The 21,291-nt window shown below is 40.5% G+C and overlaps 1 protein-coding gene across 1 annotated transcript; it reads left to right on the forward strand.

The window, feature by feature from the left end:
* Positions 1-3,494: 3,494 nt before the first annotated feature.
* On the forward strand, positions 3,495-13,146 carry LOC133990858 (Krueppel-like factor 6). The gene is made up of 4 exons (XM_062429267.1): positions 3,495-3,804; positions 6,187-6,757; positions 8,871-8,994; positions 10,115-13,146. Exons 1-4 carry the CDS (start codon positions 3,703-3,705, stop codon positions 10,164-10,166), a joined length of 849 nt encoding a protein of 282 aa, XP_062285251.1. The 5' UTR covers positions 3,495-3,702; the 3' UTR covers positions 10,167-13,146.
* Positions 13,147-21,291: the final 8,145 nt, after the last annotated feature.

The following is a 21,291-nucleotide window of genomic DNA, read 5'->3' on the forward strand; positions in this document are numbered from 1 at the left end:
CATGTGCGGTATGGAGAACATGAGACATACACTAACACACATAAACAACGCCTGACCGGCACAGAGCGGTGCTGCGTATCTGCATGTTGTTTATGCTCATTATTTGGTTGCTATGGATTCATCCTGTCACACACCAGCAGCCCACGTGCATCGCCACAAACATCAGTCACTGCTTCATGGCAACGGCGCTGATCCTTTACAGTTGTATGACTCATGCTATCTTTACATCAGAATCAAGATGACATCCAAAAACAGAAGAAAAGAAATGTGCAGGTATTCGATTTGGTGATAGTGGTGCAGAGATGTTAAATACTGGAAACTGGTAGAAGTAATGTGTAAATGTTGACAGCCTGGAGGTGTTTGTTTGGTGCATATAAATTGATATATAAGAAGTAAAAATAAAGTCAAATCTTTAAAAAGAATCTGGTACCTGGACTGGGACAGATAACATCCTATACTCACTCCAAAGCAGGATTTAAGTCTTTCTTGTGCTCCTGCTGAAAAGTTGACAAAGTAAATCCGCTGGGAAAAAAAGTCAGTATGCATAATACAGTAAATGTTGGGTTTTGAGTGTGCAGTTGATGTACACACAGGCAGTTTACAAAGGAAAAAGAGGTGCTGCTTATAGCTGAAAACATGAAGCTCAGAGATTTCCAAAAAAATATATAAATGAATATGAATAAATACATTTTGGGGAAAAATATCTCACTTTCTCCTCTCCTCTGCATCATCCCCTGGTTGTACACAGAAGTAAAGATGTAAAAAAAAAAAAAAAAAAAAAAAAAAAAAAACAGCACCACAATATAGTCTGCAGTCAGATGCAGTACAAATTTGGGGTGCAGCTATTGTGTTTCCTAAAGTTTTAGCATTACCATCATTTAGCGTATTGTATGATAAAGTATTAGCATTGGGCCTAACTCAAGATAGCAAATGCTTAATGTTTGCATTATGGTGCATTCATGTCAGGGCAGATGGAAGATAGCAGCCATCAGACAACTAAAGAAGGGCAGGGAGCGTTATATAATGAGCCGGTTATATAATGTTAAAAACAAACCCATTGTGATAGGATGATATATCACAATATCTATAGAAACAATGATGAACTTTGGTTTGTTTGAGGTGTCATTCATGTAATTATGCCTTGGATGTTGACATTTACAGCACATACAAGTGTGAACTGGTAAGTACCATAACTCCCACATTACATTAACATGAAAAAACATGTTCTATCAACCAATATATGATCAAGTTTGTAGTGCATTATATCTGCTAATCCACACAGCGTATGTTTAAATTATTCAGGGTTAGATGGATGATTTTTATCTGTATATAAGGTCAATAATGAATCATCAGTGCTTAAGGGAAGCATGACTCTTCCCTTCTATTAAGTCCTACCTATCATCTGTGTTACGACAGGGAACCCGTCCATGTACTCTATGTCCCCGAAATCCATAGACTCATGACAAAATGTGATGCTGCTGAGTGCTGCAAATGTGCCCACAGCTGAGATCTCAACAAAAGAGACTCCGTTGTGGAGGCGCTCGACCGGGCCGATGGGTCAAACAATGGCTCTCTGTTCCAAATATGTTGTTTGTCACATCGCCTGCCTTTAACTCGTCAATGCCGCTCTTGTTCCGCTTGACTTCAACTTTATCCCACATCTTATGCAACTGGATATGTAGTTTTACTCACATGTACTGTACTGTACATTACGGCTTAATAATAGCTCAGCGTTAGTCATAATGTTTTGACTGGTGGAGTTAAGATTAAATCAGATAATCTCCATTGAAAACAGTGACAACTGATTGAGAGCCTAAACTGTAATTAAAGTGTTACTCACCTGTATTTGCTGAACTCCTCATTAATCTCTGTATGAGATTTTTTTTTTTCTCCAAAGAGGACATGGCATTTTACAAATAGAAATTTTATGTTAACAACATAATAAAGCATGAAGCAGAGAGCATATCAAGGACATAAATCTCTTCATATATCAACATCTAGGCCTATTACCTCTGATTAATATTCATGTTCGTTTGATCTGGGGGTGAAGGGAAGTGGGGTACCAGTGATCACCGCACAGCAATGATTATATCCATTCAAATGAGGGGAAAAGGGAAATATGTCTTTGGAAGAGTGCCAGCACACATTTATAACATGTCATTCTAGAGCTGTGAGAGATATATGGGGATCTTATATTAGAAACTCTCACCATGCACCATGTGTGGCCTGCACTTTTTTCTTCTTTTTTTTTTTGTACCTCCTCTTCTTTGCTGCTTGTAGAGGAAATGAGTAAACCAGCAATGTGGTTTGATGATCATAATCAAGAGTAGAAAGCACGCTTTGCTGAAAGTGAGCTCTGTTTTGAAGAGAGAGCCACAGGTGATTGAGATTAACACATACACATGCACTCACGCACCCACACACACCAAGATGTACATTATCATCAGCAAAAGCAAACCTGTCCCTCATGATGTGTGTGTCAAGCTGCTGCCACTACAATAACCTGCACAGCATTTTTGTGAATAATCATCTTTATGGCAACTCTATTATAACTTAATAGCTTATTAAACTGTCTCTACTGTCAAAGGGGGGCTCGTAATAAACCTCGTGGATCTCTGGATAGTCGTGAAAAGAAGAACTCTATCAGATTTGTTTCATAGACCTCAGAAATTGATCAGATCTTTGACGATGCCCCTGAGTTTGCAAAGGCGCCTTGTAATATTGTTGCTGTGATTTTCTGAGAGGAGAAATATTGAGTCCAGTCTTTCTCAGCAGACTTCCCGCTCTACTTTCAAGGCTGAAGTTGCCAAAAGAGGAGGTGTCAGTAGGTTTCATACACACACACACACACACACACACACACACACACACACACACACACACACACACACACACCCACACACAGATGTATTTTATTGTTTTTATTATTCCTACTTTGTCTTATTTATTTATTTATTTTTACTTACTTTTGTTAAAATAAAGGTATGATATTAATTACATTCCTTTGTGCTGCTGTATCAAATTGAATGTCCCCTGTGAGAAATCAATAAAAGCAATTCTTGTCTTATCTCTTATCATGTCTGTGTGAAGACATAAAAAAAAAACAATTCAGCGTGTCTATTTCGAGGCTGAAGCGTAGCTGCACAGTGCCTCCAGCAGCCTGCGCTTCTCCTCTGACTGCCACTGCTCCGAAGAAGCTGGGACTCTCATTCAAATCGGCCGAAACCTCGACTTCCTCGTTGTGGTACGAGAGAAGTCGGGTTATATAGCGCTCTAAAAATAGCGCTGATTTAGCCCAATGGGAGCCAGAGCAGCTCCGGAGCAGCCACCAACCACAACAGACAGGATGAGTCGGCTCTGGCTCAGCATTGGCCAGGGGTGGTCTGGTAGGCGGGAGGTTCACTCCTGCGAGCTCATTGGTAGACGTGCCGAAACGTAATGTAATCACAGGGGGGTGGGCTCGTCTGTAATTTTGAATCGGGGGGGAAGTTTACAGTGCGCTGACGGACTTTTGGAGAGTTCAGTGTTGTGCGCTCACGGTGCGTCACACGCTCAAAACCTCCACTGGAAGCGCACGACTGCAGTCTTATTATACATGCAAATACAACCAAGACTCCAGCTTCTCTCTGAAAACAACAGACTTCGTTTTACCCTATACAAGCTTTATTTCGGCTCTACTTGTGGCTGCATCTCAGGAGTGAAATGGATGTCATCCCTATGTGTAGCATCTTCCAGGAGCTCCAAATTGTGCACGACACCGGATACTTTTCAGCTTTACCATCTCTGGAAGAGTACTGGCAGCAGGTAACGATTTATTCCATCCGTCTACACACACACGCACACACATACACAGCTTGACAGATCTTCCCCTCCTCTCCCCCTCTTCACTCCGTGTGGGATTGTTTTACAGAAGTTCGAAGAATGTGCGCAATTTCGAGAAACTTGTCTCCAATGACAGCTGCGTGTGGACGTGCAAATGTCAAAGTTGTTTATGTGGTCACACGTTTGATTGAGTGCAACAGTTAATATCAGTTTCCCGTGTTAAAAGTCGGATTGCATTGGTTTGTATGGGGAAGTGATGCAAGTTCCCTTAATGACAGATCAATGTAATATTTCCATTTGCTAGTTATAGTGCATCTGCTACTAAATAATGACTTTCTAGGTGGCATATTATACTTCGTGGAATAGATTTTCATTTCCTAAAATATCACAGTAATATTCCCGTGATACTTAATAAGTGATATAGTTTGACTGTGCGTGCTTGTGTGTGTTTTAAATATAGCATGCTTGCAGTTGTTTTTTCTCTCGAAAGGTTTACTGCTGAAAAAAATGTTGTTGCAGATATTTTGGTCTCATGCTGGCAGGTTGTAGAGACACATAGACTTGTGATAAAATAAAGACACGCTGTGTTGCAGATTTAGTGACTGAATGGCGAGCCGTGTGTCTGCGCGTATCCCCTCTCTCTCTCTCTGCCTCCCTCTCTCGCTCTCTTTCTCTCTCTCTCTCCCTCTCGTTCGCTCTTGCTCTCTGTCACACATACACACATACAGACAGACACACACGCACACACACACACACACACACACATAGGCACTCATACACTCGGGAGAATGACAGCCTGACAGAGCAATGAAGAGACAGAGAATGATTTCTATTCCAATTTGGCTCGACCTGGAAGACAGAACAGAGGAGTTTTACACTGAAAACGAATAGAGGGCGAAACTCGCTTCTTGTTCGGTTGGGGAAACGAAATGAATTGGCAGCACGCTTCAGTTTTATTCTATCTCTTCGTTTATCAGCTCTCTTCGGGCTTCTGGCCAAGTCGCCCTCGCAGGCATTTAAAGCTCGCCAGGGATTTATCCAGCACTGCTGGGGAGAAACATTTGTCTTTGAGCGCATTCTGCCCCATTCCCAAATTACTATGATGTTGCCACAGTATTCGTAATGTAGATAAAGTGTGTCTCTGACAAGTTATAATGACCTTGTCATTCCTTATAATCTGCTATGGCATTATTTATAGCCACATGATCATGCTTAATGGATTTTTTTAATCCATTATGCTATAATATTTGAATGTATGAGGGTTGTTCTTCTGCTATTTTAGTGTTTCTATCAAGGTTACTTCACACTTTGAGATTTTCTAGTGATGTGGTTTAGTTGGACACATGATCTCTGTAATATACCTGCCAGCTGCATGTAGGCTGATCAACCACAGAGGGATATCCTCATCTCACAGTTTCATTCTTATACTTGTCAGAGGCCTGAAGAGGAAAACGTTTTAATACAGTCAGAAAAATAATTATGTTGGAGAAATGTTTTTGAACTTGTGGATATATCTTGTGTCCCCAGCCTGGAGGTATAGCACCAGTCTATTCAGCTCTACTATAATGACATTTGGTAGTAAAGTGCTTAATTTGGAAACCTCACAGGCCTGTTAGTGGCCCTCATATGTGGCCTGGGTTGACTGACTGCACCAGGTTGAGGAAGTGCTCTTTCACTTCCTTTTCAAAGAAAATAAGCCACAATCCACAGTGGCTCTTGCAGTATTCATGCCAGGCTTTTTATGGACCCCCATGAACCAGACCTCCCTCCTCTCAGTCCCTGGTGTGCTATGTTATTTCTAGCGATGCCTCCGAATGCATTATTAAATCCACATTATGTTGAATAATTGATAGATTTAAAAGATCTACAAGCACTTCCCTAACCCAGTGGGGGGCTCTGTAGCATATGTAAATTTCATGACCAATCCCAACTCACACTTAAATGCACTTGCACACACACACGCACAATCATGCATGCATTCACGGGTAAGAGCACCTTATTCTTTCATGCTCTCAGAAGGAAATGTGGCGCGTGTAATCTTCCCTGATATGGCCTCTGAGGGCACCATTTGAATGTACTTCACTATCTTCTGCATAGGACATTGTGTCTTGCCTCATTCCTGTAGGCAGGAAGGAAGCAGGGCCAGTGGTGTTACAGTGTCACAGCATTTCCCCCTCCTGCTGCTGCTGCTAAGAATAAACTCAGTCTACAGAAGAGCACCAGTTTGTGTTTCCCTTGAAAACAAATCACTTTTTTGGGGGGGGTGTTTTAGGGACTTTCCGGTGGTAAGAAAAGTGTTGCGTTACAGGCCTAAGGCTCTGTGCACTCATGAACTCACTGCTATCTCTTCTTCCCTCCACGCAGACATGCCTCGAGCTGGAGAGGTACCTCCAGAGCGAGCCCTACATTTCAGCCACGGACCTCAAATTTGAGAGCCAGGAGGACCTGTGGAGCAAGCTGATGCTCGCCTGCGGGGACAAGTCAAACGAGACGGACCCAAAGATCCCCCACATCAAGGAGGAGGAAGACAATCAGGACAGCCAGCACCTCGACGCTGGCGGCTTCAACTCCGACGCCAGCAGTGAGGCCTCGGACAGCTCCGAGGAGCTCTCCCCTACCCTTGACTTCTCCTCCAGCTCTTTGACTGACATTCTGGGCGACGGTGGTGAAGAGCTGGGCTCCGCCATCATCAGCACGCCGCCGTCTTCACCCGAGCTGGGCAAGGAGAGCTCTGTCACCCAGGTGTGGAGTGGGATACAGACTGTGCTGCACTCACCTGGGAAAATAAGGACTGGGGGCATGGAGAGGACAGGGCTGACCAGCGGGGAGGCTTCGCCGGACGGGAGGAGGCGGGTGCACAGGTGTCTCTTCAACGGATGCAGGAAGGTGTACACCAAGAGCTCGCACCTTAAAGCACACCAGCGCACACACACAGGTAAACAAGCTAAACAGTGTGATTTTTCTTATTTACCCAATGCAAATAGTCATGTCAAGAACTTGTCATTAGCGGGAAGTACTGCCCCGACAGGTTCTGAAATCATGTTTTTGAAACATGTTTTGCAAAGAAAAACTTCATTGGCTCCTGAGAAGAGTAGAAAAATGCTCAGAAGTACAAATAAAATGAAGTTAGGTGTTGTTTTCTTGTCCAAAGTGCCAAAATCGCTCCCACATACTTCGAATAGTTTGTCAGGAGGAATGCCCTCAACTGTGACCTAATTCACATAGTAGAACGTGACTTCATGCAGGGGAAAGGGAGACGGGAGAGAGACGGGAGGGGGGAGGGAGGTTCTTTTGTGGCCGAGCAGCACCCAGAGGATGTGGATCCTGAAAACAAATCAACAGTTCTCAGATTTCACCATGGGAAAACGCTCAAAAACTCACCCGTTTGCATTTGCAGTCATAAAGACGGGAAGAAAAAAAAAGATGGGAATCTGACATTTGCAGTTTTTTGTGCCGAGTTCAAATGTGAGCAGTTTCCCTCGTCACCTTTGACCTCTGCCAAGCTGTTTACAGCTGTGCCGCCCATTAGCGGAGGAAGTCACATTCCTAGCATCCTTCGCTGACCATGTTAGCCCCATGGTTAATGGCCTTTAGGACCATTAGGAGCAGTCTCTATTTTTTCCTGCAGCTCACCACCATTACATAAGCTGTCTACTCGAGCAGCTCCTTAAAGCTGCATACCACAGCTCTCAAGACCCACAAGGCACGAGGTTGTTTTTCTCTTCAACTTACAGTAGCCAGCTCAATCTGCTTTGCACTTGTACAGGATCATGTTTTCCTTGACATCAAACTGTTTTACCAGGCAGATAAGTAACTACTGTAAATACTGAGTATATATTTAAGATTTCACAATGTGGGAAATACGGTAGATATACTGACGTGTTGACTTACAGCTCAAATATATTACAATTATGGTTCTTGTCAGAGGGCAAATAATTGAAAAACCTTAATAGATATAGATTATTTGACAAAATACTATCATACCTATAGACTAGCTGCTATGTATTTAATAATTTCACAGAGCTACAGTTAGCAAGTCTGATAAGAGACAACTTTTCTGTGGCAGTGAACACAACACATGACCCGCTGATAACAAACTGCTATAGTCTAAGCTTAAGAAGAAATTCAGGGATGACGAGTGACAACGGTAGACTAAACATTAAAATGATGAACAGCAGCGGCTACAGACTGACATTCCCTCACAGACACACACACGCACACACACACACACACACACACACACACACACACACACACACACACACACACACAGGAGAGCCTCTTGTAGTGCTGCTAATGTTAGCTCAACTATAACACAGAAACTTTTACGAAGGGCATGAATGTGCTTCTAGTGACTGTCAAAGCTCCAGTGGACTCTGTATACAGCATGGACAAAGAAAGTCTGACAGCAGCTTCTAATGGTCTAGTTAGTTCATTTTCATTTCTTCTCTGTTGTCACCTATAAATGCGCCTCCATAAGGAGGAGGATGGTACTAGCACTCTGGTAGTGTTAAGTCAAACTAGCGGAATCAATTTTGTCTTATTTTTAAATTAAAAAAATATATATAAATAATTGCGCTAGTGTATCAATAACATATCGCAAGTGGAAATATTGCAATACGTTGCAATACCATTCCCCACCACTACCATCCTAATACAGCATTAGAAATGTTTTTTTCCAAGGCTAGGAAAATGAATTGTTCCAACAGGGAACACCAACTGTGCTAACAAGCTAAAGAGAACTCTGGACCAAAAGTCGAATTAAAGTGTTTTAATTGTTATTTATTCTCACATTTTCATCAAAAAGCATGAAGTCTTTGTTTCGTTCTTTGATATATTTTGAACATTGAATGTTTATTTCTTAATATGTAGACATATAAATAAATATTTATTTTGAGTGGTTACTTATTGGGAAAAACTGCTTACCATTGGCTGAAATCTTTCAACAATGCTGCCTAGCTAAGGTTTTCAAGTCTCTTTAAACTCATTGAACAAAGAATGCATGTCCGGATGAATGTTAATGTTGTGATTCCTGTCAATTTTTGTAGGTGAGAAGCCGTACAGGTGTTCATGGGAAGGCTGCGAGTGGCGCTTTGCACGAAGCGATGAACTCACCAGACACTTCAGGAAGCACACTGGAGCAAAGCCATTCAAATGCAGTCACTGCGACAGGTGAGAACACTGGAAACGTCAGTCTATTTACATTTCACATGGTAGCTGCCATATCACCTTGGTGACCTTTTTTTTTATTGCCAACACTACAAGCAACCAAGGAGGGAAAAAGTCACATGCCACCATGCTAGGAAACAGCGGCCAAAATAATGTTATTATTGTAATCTAATGCAAAAACTGTCTCCTTAAAATGATCCCTAGAGTCGGCAATCCACCTCTTGTTTTTCTGAGTTTACCCTTGTCGCCAAGGACTCATTCATTACCACAGACCACTTAGGTATGCAAATTAGTTTATCAAAATGACATGTTGGTTGGAGGAATGAATGAGGGTCAAGGACAGGTTGACGGAATGGGGTCGAGGCCAATGGGTTGAATGAAAAGAGGGTTGAGTACAAAGGGAGGAGTGAAGGGGTCAAATGGGGATTGTTAATGAGTGGAGGCCAGAAGGTGTCGTGATGAGGAGTGCAGGGAATGAGACTGGGCAACATCTCAATGAGCCATTGTAGCTTTATCGTCCCCCTGTGAGGTTCTTGTACTGACAGATAATGGCATTAGACAAAGCTACGTGTATAGCTATAGACACATAGACTGAAGATTGGATGAGAATGTGGGATTATCTTTGTTCTTGGATCTAATGCCAAAACTATAAGCAGCATAGTTGGTATTCAGGTTTCACCTCCTAGTCAGAGATATTAGAAAGCCTTGATGCCTCCCAGTTAGCCAAAAGGACCACAGAAGTATCAACAAACTGGTGGAAAATGGCAGCAAACCCACCATTGCTAACAGTTAGATCTAAATAAAATTCAATATCACAGAAATAATGTTGATTCAGCCAATAAAAAGAGGAGCTACAAAGTGTTTGTGTGACTGATTTCACTTCTTTATGTTTATGTAATTCATAAAAATAGCAAATTTAGCTTTGATTTTTTTTGTCTGGTGTCACTCGACTAGTATAACTTAATTTACTGTGGTGAATTGTTGGTTTTTTTTTGTTTATTCATTAATTCTGTTGAGTTCGTCAGCACTTTTGCTTCATTAAATGTAAAAATGGATATAAGGAAGACATTGATGCAGTCTTATAAAAGCTTCTCACATCTTTTCTCTTTTTTCCTTTCATCAGGTGTTTCTCCCGTTCTGACCACCTGGCACTGCACATGAAGAGGCACATCTAAGATGGCCTCTGTGTTGAAGGCCCTGAGGGATGATTCTGGTTGATTGTCCTGACCTGTGGGGGATCAGCGAGGCCGGTGTGTCCTGGGAGCGTTAACAGGCGCACCACCGTGTTCCAGTCAGTGGAAAAACATGAAGCAACGCAGGCTATTATTTGCACCATACTTAGTGCCTCCAACACCTCGCTGTGGAGATTGCTCTTGAAAGGCTTTTTCAGAGGAGCGGGAGGGCGGGGAGAGACTTGGAAAAAAAAAAAAGTTAAACGGGAAAAATCTGGGCTGGAGAAGACAGGAAGAGACTCTTCTGTATGGTGTTCAACGCTTTTTTCCTGGAGGATTATGGGACTCCTGCAGGGGTGCCGTTCCTCCAATGACAGTGTGTTTGCCTGTGCGCATGGGGACTGTGAGTGCCTGCGACTGGATGCCTGTGCTGGCTTTATGGAGCGGATGGAGCTTGCATTGTGGAACTGCGAGTGAATGGCATGGATGGGTTGATGTTACACATGGGAGGCTTTTATTTGAATGGGGGGGTATCTGTTGTCTCACTGAGAATGAATGCAAGCAGAAAAAAAAAAGGTTTTGTCTGTGCTGTTTGAGTCTATTGGCTGTGGAGAGGAGTTGGGGGTTGTTTTGGTGGAGTTAAATTACGGAAAGAGCATCCCCTTTCTGCCTGGAGGTGGAACTACAGCTCCCGGTTCAAAAAGTGGGAGGTGTTTTGTTATAGTGCAGCTATTAAATGTGCAATGTATTACGTAGCCTGTCTCAAAACATACACGCTATAAAGCTCATTTTGTTGTCCATTGTGTAAGCTCTGTATCTTGAAAGAAAAAAACAAAAAAAACAACGGTTGTACACAAACAGTTATCGCCATTATAACAGAAGTTGCATGGGATCTGGGGATGTTTTGCTCACCTGTTTGCTTATCGGACAACAAAATTCCATTTGAGAGCAGCTACCTTCATATTACTCAATATCATAGTATTGTACAAAACACATAAGGCAGTCATTTTGATTTTTTTTGTTCTTAAGTTGGGGATACCACTATTGCTTGGCAACTGTCTTGATCATGGGATTTTTCTTCCTTTTTTTCTTCACTTTTTTCTCTTTTTCTTTTGTTCTATCTGTAAATGCACTGTTGACCTTACTGATGCCTTATGTAAGTGGCCTTGTCCTGTTAAATAGATCACTCTCTCTTTCTCTCTCTCTCGCTCTCTCTCTCACACACACACACACACACCTACACAGAGGATGCAAATGCAGTAGTGTGTTATTGAATAGCTTTACAAAAGCTCTGATCCATACAGTCGCACCTTTTTCCCTTTTTATCTTGCGACAAGCTCCTCTAAACCCCTGAATAATAAAAAAATAACTATATATCAGCTTCAAAATGACTGCCATTTTTACATTTCTGTGCATTCTTTGTTGACTATATCATAACAATACCAGAACTAAATCATATTCCCCAAAATGACCCAGGTTTGAGATAGAATTGTGGAGCACTTGGAAAGCAATTCAGTTTTGTAAAGGTTTTTACTACTATGTAGTATAAGGTGGTGTAGATGCACTTCAGATGGACTGTAACTAGCTGTCAATGGTACAGATTCTTGGAAACATGTTCTCATGAAATGTGGTGCGCTCAGCCACCAAGGTTGTTATAAATTAGGATTTACTGCAAGGAAAACATATACGTTGGGGCCATTTATATCCACTGATGTGTCAAAGGCTCTTTAAGAAGGATGTGTCCTCTAGAATAATGACAACACTCTCAATCTTTAGACTGTTTTGATGTTGAGTGTTTTGGTAAGTCTCGCCCTCAAGGTGAGTCAGTGTCTATACTCAATCCTGGTTTAAACAACCTGTGATCTGATTAAACGGTACCAAAACCGGTCTAACCAGTTTGTCTGAGCTGTGCTGCAGGTCCGGGGGTTTCTGTCTGTCTGTGCAGGTGAGCTAAGATGAGACCAGGACCAGATGTTTGTCTGTACCAATCTCACTTATATGCATGTTTTAACTTGAGTTAAAAGGACTTCAACGCACTCCTGTGTGGGTTGATAAAATTCTCTGCTATCTTTAGTTTATTTAAATTCTTTCAATACGAAATTGGATAAACCCGATCAAAATTTAAAGATACTTTCCTTACTTCTAGAAAACATTTTGGAGCCACAGAGTAAAACAGATGGAAGTGTTCAAGCAGTCATTAAACGTGATGTGTGTCACCCTGTAGTCGACCTCACAGGCAGCCTTATTGTGACCCAACAACTGTACAGGTTAACCTGGTCGACATTAAAGAAAATCAGTAGGCCAATGTTCCTTTTTACACTGAGAAATGTTGAAAATGCAAAGATATGTACATTGTAAACGAAGAGAATTTTGTAAGCAAGCTTCTATTTTGAGAGGGTACGGGACCAAAAAAGAAAAAAACAAGTGCAGTGTGTTGTTTCTAAAGATGAACCAATAAAAGACAAGAGGCTGAACGATTATTGTACAATAGACACACTCCATTCTCCTTCATTTGCTTCTGTGACATCTTTCGTTTTTTTGGTTTGATTGGACAACATTAGAGCAAATGTTTGTTTAAAAAAAAAAGGCATCAATAGTGCGTACACCTGTGGCCTATCATCTTTGAAGAAAAAAAAAAACAAAAACAAAAAAAAAACCTACTTTTCAGACGTGAATTGTTCTGGACACTTGAATTGTTATCATTTTGCATTCTGGTGCCCGCTAAGTATTATGTTTTTTTTTTTGTTTTTTTTGTTTTTTATTTCCCATGTGATTTCTTTCTCTGAAACTTTCAAAGACCTGAGAAGATGCCCTATCTTTAGCTAGAGAATCTTTATTGGACAAACATGGAGATAAAAATGTGACGCTCTATTTTTGTTTGTTTTATGGCATAACAAGATTTTTTCATTTGAAATTGTTTTGTAAAATAGTTTCTGTATGAATGTATTTTTTATTGGAAAATCGATAAAAAGAATTTATTGGATCTACATGTGCTTTTTGTTTTCTTTCTCCTGCAGTACTCCCAGGACAAACAGGTCAAACAGGAAGTCTTTGTTTACTGGATGTAAGATTCCCAAAGGAGAAATTATTTGTGACCCCCTTCCCCTTTCTCTATACAGGTCAAAGGTCAGGGTTGATTGCAGAGCAGTGCCATAGTGGTAGAGATTCAATGATTTGCTGAAAAACACTTTAGCAAGGTGAAGAACCTCAGCCTTGTAGTTAAATAATATCCAGTAGCTTCCATTATTCTGGTTTATGAAATGTATGTCTTGCTTGCCTCATTTTAGCCTTAATTTCTACACTACCCTCGCCAAGTTAAAGGATAAGGTTCAAACCTTTCTATATTTCCCTTATTGTAAAAACTCCAACACAATACTTTCCACCTTCCTCTCTTCGTCTGTGGCATCCAGCCCAGGTCCACTGGTTCCTAATGAAGATGTATATCTCAGTAACAAATATGTAATTTCATTTCTTAAAGTCTTTTGCTCAAACAAGATCAATCTGCATTCATGGTAATGAAGGAATATGTCACTGAGTGCAACAGTGTGATTCATTGATGGTACACCTGGTCTATGGCACGCACCAGTTTTCTAATTCAAATCTGACCCATCATACTTACTGTAGCTGTCCTGAAAATGTTGGCTTATTTCCATTTTCTGAACATTAAACTTTCTTGTTATAGATTTACTCGTAGCGACGTCATGTCAGACCTGAGCAACTACTTTTCTGAGTACAGTTTTATCATTACTGATAGAAATGATGGCTAAAGCCACAAAATAAGACTTGAGTTGTGATAAACTGGAATAATCTCAAAATCATTTCAAATATTGTGTTGATTAATGTGTAAGAATATTAATAGAGATGAAAAAGCTTATCCACATTAGAACAAGGATGTGAGCCGGTTGGTGGAATGTGCATTGTGGGTACAATCTGTCCCTCCCGCCCGAGCCAAGAGCATCGAGTTTTCATCTTACTCTCCAAGAAATTTATGCAAATTAAATTGTGCCGAAAACAAATCCCAGATAAGAGCTCAGCACACTACACAGACAAATAGCCTCTTCATCTCCGATTGCAAGCACAAAGTGCCTCGGCTTTAACACTGCTCCACCGAGCCTGCCATGCTCCATGCCTCAAAGCCCCTAAATAATTGAAGCACTCTCAAGAGTTTTTTTTATGTTTTCAAACATATATTTATTAGCATTTTAATTCAAATTGAAAAAACTGAAAATGGAGTAATATAATAAAGAAAGGAAATAATTGTAGAATGGTCAAATCTTCAATCTGATACTCCACCAGGAGGCCAAAGTTTGTTTTCTGCCATTTGAAGGATCTCTATTGGGAGAGTTGGAGAGAGTGGAGAGTTTTCAAGTACTGGGACACAATCTTGATTTGAGTTACAGCAGTCAATTATTTTGCGGGCATAATAGTGGCATTTATATCAATTAAATACGAATGACCGTGTTTGACTTAAACTGGCCTTATTTTTCCTCCTCTAGAGCTATTAGGCTTCCCACTGTGTACACAATTTAGATGAGGATAGTACTCTGGTTGGGTTAATTTAAAGGAGAAAGTGGATCCTTAGAGAGAGAGTATAGCTGCTTGAGAATACGTGCTATTTGGTAAAGATAAGTGACAATTGTGATGTGAAGGAATACAACCCATCCCACTAACTTGAGCACAAACTTTAAGAACAGATAGTTTCACTTGCACTGTTATAATGGGTTGCTTTGTCAAGATATACCTTTGTATATACTGTACCTTTAAATAGTCACAGAGCATTTCTCATCAGTAGCTCTTTTTTAAGACTTGTGACACTTGTGGCCACAGTTAAATATTGCCTTCACTTGTGTAATAAGCACAGTTCGAGGAAAACCTCATCAGAGTCAGCAGTGTACAAAAAATGTGTCATTTGACCCTCCAAATTAATTAAATAGAGACACATTTGAAATGCATCTCATTTTTTTAGATCGTTAATAGAGAAAGACTCCTGATTAGACTCCATTAATATGTAGCATCTTCATTAAACGTGAGCCCATGAAGAAAGGTGGCTAGATCCCCTGAGGCAGTGAAGGAAAGCCAGCAGGTGGATAATGGGATTAAGATCGAATGAAATCCAACAGCTGATTAATTCACTGAATATGGGCCAAAATATAACTGGCTAGATATTATAATAAATATAAAGTATTTGTGAATGAAAGAGAAAAAATGGTAGAAATTCACTAATAGTGGAAAAAATGGGCAAAACTAAATGAATCCACGTGTCTTGGTCCCATCCCCCTAGAAACTAACCATCAAAAACACATTCATTTAACAGTAAATATACAGTTTAAGTCATGTCGGGCCATTTTCCCAGAGAGGGATTAAGTCTAATCCAAGACTAGACTTGTTTCTCAAGATATTTTCACAGAATCTTGTCTTTAATCTAGGACTAGTCTTAATCTGTCTGAGAAACTGGATTGTAAAATGTATCTCCCCTGAGTGATCTAAAGTCTGTTTTTAAGTCCTTTCCAGTTTCCAGCACAGTAGAGTCCTTTTGTAATTCTGTGCAGTCTGCTGTAGTTATGGAAAAATGCAGCAATAAGTTTAATCACAAATACACAGACGACATGGTCACTGGTCACCAAAACAATCAAAAGAAGAAACAAATGAAAGAAAGAAACCACATTGTTAGAAATGTAGTCATGGAGCTGAAACATGAATGTGTCCTGAGAAGACCTACCATTTGTAATGTTTGTGTTTCTGTAGTTAATTCCTAAAAACAACACTGAAGGCACGACCCCTTGAGTCTTCAAAGGTAGCTAAACCCTGACTGACCAGACTAGCCAGAGCAACCAGTGACTCCAGTTCCCACTGTTACAATACACACACTTAACACTCATTTGTGAGAATAATTTTAGAGCGCACACTTGTTGTAAGTAATCCAAGGCCAAGTATTATTTATTCATGGGAACAGTTTAATTCATTTAAGGGTACAAATTACTTAATTGTGAATGCAAATCGTCTAAAAAAGGAAACCTTGAAACATGCAAGGCTTTGTACACATCAAACAAACATGCTTAAAATGTTATTAATTAGCAGAGTTTTTCCTATCATCCAACCACACTATTAGATAAAGTGGCATCTACAGTTAGAATGTGGATCCGTCAGTGAGGCTTAAAACTCCCATCCTTGTCAGAGTTAGCGCTGGACTCATCTCACCCAGATCTCCGCCCCTTGTTGGAGCTTTAGCGAAGAGTATTCAGAGAATGTATTCACATTCAGAGCTGCTGTCAGTGTAATGAATGAGAACATACAAGGTCGATCAGGAGAACAAGATCTTCCCTAGAGCAAGGTTTCACACACACACACACACACACACACACACACACACACACACACACACACACACATCTGTACACAAACACACACACACACACACACACACACACACACACACACACACAACGCCCCCTCCTCAGAGCTTGTATGTCCTGTAGGCCTGGGAGGCGGGGGGTTGCTTGTTAAACCAGAAGGAAAGTGGAGGTCAGCGACCCCACATGGGGAAGGTAGTCCGTCAAGTCTTTGTCACCTGGAAACCTTCCCGATGGTTTTCATTCATATCCAGCTACAAAAAAAGCTTAGACGGACTCCTGCTGGTTTTACAGATGCACCAATATGGCATATTGGGAATTTTGTAGGTCTCCAGTGGTTTATAACATACCCACTTACATTTGGGTATTTAGCTGATGTTTGGTGCAGAGTGACCTAGACTGAATGCAATAATCCGCTAATTAAAATCCACACAAGTACATAAGACTGTATGTCCTTCTGTGACCAGTTTATTATCACTTTTAAATATGCTGTTCGAAAATCAGCATCTGGTACATTTTATCCACATAAGTGAAAACAGGGATCCAGTTCACACACATCAGCACAAAAATAGTGACACTTGTACAAGACCAACAACTAAACAAGACAATTAAAAAATCCCTTTTTTCTGCAATGTCCTTTGAGTACTTTTTTAGGCAGGATCAATTTCACTCTTACATCTGTCCTTCAGGAATGATGCTAAAGCCGGCAGCTGGTTAGCTTAGCATAAAGACTGGAAACAGGAGAAACTCCTAAGGCAAAAAAAAACAAACTTCAAAACACTAAGTTGCTATTTTATAAGGAGTCGTGTGCTTAAATGATTTCTTGCCTGAGCGCAGTTACTTCAACAATCTTCCTCTAACTCTCAACCAGAAAGCAAATAAGCATGAAAGCCAATTTGCATATTTACCAAAATGTCAAAGTAGTCTTTTAAGCTCAGGTTAAGCTTAGGCCACCAGAACTCCACGATTGAGCGCAAAAGAACGAAGCCACATTGACATCTTGAATATCTTAATATTGCATGCTATGCTATATACTTTTATATGTGCAGTATATTTGTGGCGTCTGGTGTCAAAATCAGGTGGTTTGTGCACTCAATAGTCTGTAGTATCTTTATATGTCAAACTGCTTGCTGGTTGTCTTCCTGCCTGCCTGTGGAGGGATGCAGGGAGAAGACTAATTTCTCTTTATGATATCCAGAGCATGACAAAATGTATATATATATGGTATACACTTGTTGAATTTTAGAATAAAATCCTCCCATAGTAACACTGGTTGTTCATTCTTGTTGCGTGTGTTGTACTGAAGACTGGATGGTTTTTCCACCGGTACGAACACAGACAATGATGAAGAGGTCTGGAGGTTTGAGGGGGCTGGGGCTCTGGCCAAACTGTAGGTACGTCTCCTGATGGATGGGCATTCCTCAGCCCTCCCCCCCCCCCCCTCCATCCGAACCCCCCACTCCGTCCTCCCCACCTGTCCTCTCTTCTCCCCAAGGTGATGAACAAGCTCATTACCATGGCGTACTGATAAAAGGAGGCCATTATCTCTCGGCGGTGCACTTTGAACTCTGACAAAGGAATCTACTCCTCCTTGTCTCCGGTTTCTGGTTATGTAATGCATTCATGGCGCGGTGAAAGAGGTGGCTCACTGCCAATGTTTTCAGTGCATCCCACGCAGGAATCTTCTCCAAGATACTGTCATGGTCGCATACACTGAATTCTAGCTCGCCAGTGATCCAAGTCTATCTCTATTTCTATCCTGTCATGACGCTTCTGTCAACACAGGTGAAGTTTGTCATCTTCAGAAAGACAGCTAGCGTCACATACTGTCAACTGAATAAAGCTTTTATTTGAGATATGCTGCTAATAGAGACTAGACTTTAAATTCCCCCTTTTTTTATATCAAAGTATAATAAGATTTTCCTTGTTCTCTAATCTGCTCCCATGTCACATTACAATTCTTTCTTTTGATCAAGGGGCACAATACTTTCTCTTCACTGGAAGGCTTTTATATTGTGAAGCAACAGGAAATTTTGGCAGGGCATAGTATAGCTTTAAAAAGAGAAACTCAGACGATATAGAGTGAGGAGGAGTATGATGTGCTCTTGAAATAAACGCTAAACAGTTTGGTACTGGTACACAAAAATCAGTTTCCCCCCCTTTCATTGCCTTTATTTTAAAATCTGCAGTAGTTGTGAAAATGGAAAATGAACTGCAACGATGAATATAGGGCTCCGAAGCAGCAGCTGTGTGTGAATTTCTGTACTGTTCATTACTGGAGTGATTTAATCTAATTACACACATGCACCTACTTGCTCAATTTTGGCTGTTTCGGTAAATTAGACGGCTAGATGTTTTGCTAGTTGTAGTGTTTTTTTTGTTGTTTTTTTGGAAAGTGGCACATGTTTTGTTTTCCAGAGTGATGAGGGGGGACACAATGAAGTCATGGTTTCTTAAACCAGACAAAAATTACAATCTGAATGTCATTTTCTGCAACAAAAGAGTAAGAACAGCAGTATTGATTTACAAAATGCAACATGTGAAGCAGTTGTAGCTGAAATATACTGTAGTTTCAGTCATCAAAAAACAATTTTTGAATCAAGAGCATTGTCTTTTGCTGCTTTAGTGACAGATGACCAATACTAGTCTTTTTTTAGGGGAATATAAATGGGTAATTGCATAGATTAAGTGTTCTACCATAGAAGCAGTAGAGATCGAGATATCCTGAGTTTCAGTCCCCAGTATGGGCTAATCTCCAAAAACACAAGATCCTACAAATGTCATTGCATCTAATTGAATACTTAGTTTAAACTTTCCTCATCCAATTTGTATTGTAGGTTTTCTTTTGCAAGTCTTCAGCCCAAGCAAGTTAATTTTTCTATCCAGAGCCATAAAAAAACATAATAATAGTTTTTTTGGGAATACAACTATTCCCAAAAGCTGAGTAGTCCTACATTTGGTGAGAAAATGTAATGTTATGTGTAAAGTTATCACCTGTAGATAAATATCTAAATTTGTGGTATCTTTTTCTTCTAAAAACATGCCCAAGACAGTAAACTTTTTCTTTCCATTAGGCAGCATATTGCTGCAAAAAGCCCCAACAACCAAATGATGTGCTGCAAACTGTGCTGTAAGAAGCAAAACTGAGGGCAAAAAGTCACGATCCATGTCTGCATTTTATGAACTAAGATCTGAGTGAGTCAATAAAATTATTAAACTGTAAAAGTTGGGGCACTAATCTGAGTTGTTGACATGTACATGGGGTGCATGTACCCCTCATCCTCAATCTCAGTCTGTGTGACTCTCTCAGCTCAGGTAAGACTCACGGAGTGTTTTAATGTAGAAAAATTGAAAAACCCAGCACCCTGTGAGTTTTCATCAAGGTCACAGCAACCTTTCTTTCCTTTTTTCACAAAAAAAAAAAATCTATAAACACACCCCAAACCACCACCACCCTCCCCACACACACACACACACACAAACGCACACACACATAAAGGAAAAACACTCACACTCGCACCTCATTCCCTGAAGGTTTTCGAAGCCCTGTTTGAATTCACCTATCACCATGACTACTCTCTCTTTACCGGCTGTGCCCGTGGGAGGTTTTTGCCCAGCCTTTTCTAATTTCACACTGTGTGGATATCTCCATTCAGTAATTACAATCCCATCCATTCTCATTTTCCCTGTCCAGACAATGTGCCCTGGATATACACAAAAAAAATCTCTTGCCTCTGTACAGATATATACACACACTAACCTCGCACGAACACACAGTGGTATAGACCCCCTGCCTTCATGGACACATACAGAAACAGAGGGAGCGTGTGGTTCTGGGTGTGTGAGAAAGAGATAGAGAGAGAGAGAGAGAGAGAGAGAGAGAGAGAGAGAGAGAGAGAGAGAGAGAGAGAGAGAGAGAGAGAGAGAGAGAGAGAGAGAGAGAGAGAGAGAGAGAGAGAGAGAGCGAGAGACAGATGTGAACTGTCACAACTCCAAATTCACCAATATACACTATCACACACAAACACATCACTCTCAAAATCCAATTATAAGTCAACCCTCCAGCCTGTTAAGTTGGGCTCATTGTTAAAAAAAAGAGTTAATAATTGCAAAATAATAGCAACTTAAATCAATATGATTTCTATTGCAAGTACACAACAGCAGAGAGTCATAGATAACCACTTGAACCACTGATTTTTACAGAATCTACCAAGTATTATTATAAGTAAGTAAGTAATATGTGTGACCAAGTTTCCTGATATAAAATAATAGACAAGGTAAAAGCAGTTGAATACATTATTTTCCATACATCTCAGAGCAAATAGCTGCACTAAAAAGTGTGTCTGTAGCTATTTTAAAATAATGTAAGGCTAGTTTCAGTTAATTAACAGTTAATTGCTTATATTGTGTAATTGTTGCTTTGGATGCAGTTACATGGTAGCTGCCCCTTGGTTGATTCCAGCACTTCCAGAGGTTAAATAAACGAGCAATATTAGAAGGATTACACTTATTGTTCTCTCTCTTTGCTCGAAATGGAAACTTCTCAAATACATCTGCACATGTTTGAGCCAGAATCTGATCCGAAATATGCAAGTGGACAAAGTGAATAAATAGGGCAACCTAAGTAACAAAAGGCTGAAGAATGGACAGCCATTTGTGGGCATCGTCATTTTACATGTTTACCTCAGGTTTTAATATAGAAATATGGAAGCATAACAGTATAAAATTAACAGGAAATCACAAAAAACATAAGGTGTCCCCTTTAAAAACACCTTATA

This window comes from Scomber scombrus, chromosome 11 (genome assembly GCF_963691925.1).
Source record: "Scomber scombrus chromosome 11, fScoSco1.1, whole genome shotgun sequence".
NCBI classification, from domain to species: domain Eukaryota; kingdom Metazoa; phylum Chordata; class Actinopteri; order Scombriformes; family Scombridae; genus Scomber; species Scomber scombrus.

Bases quoted from the DNA above. Each gene is read 5' to 3' on its own strand.
- LOC133990858 (XM_062429267.1), top strand. From the start codon at position 3,703: ATGGATGTCATCCCTATGTGTAGCATCTTCCAGGAGCTCCAAATTGTG. The intron at 3,805-6,186 runs GTAACGATTTAT...CCCTCCACGCAG, and splicing joins TGGAAGAGTACTGGCAGCAG to ACATGCCTCGAGCTGGAGAG. The intron at 8,995-10,114 runs GTGAGAACACTG...TCCTTTCATCAG, and splicing joins AAATGCAGTCACTGCGACAG to GTGTTTCTCCCGTTCTGACC.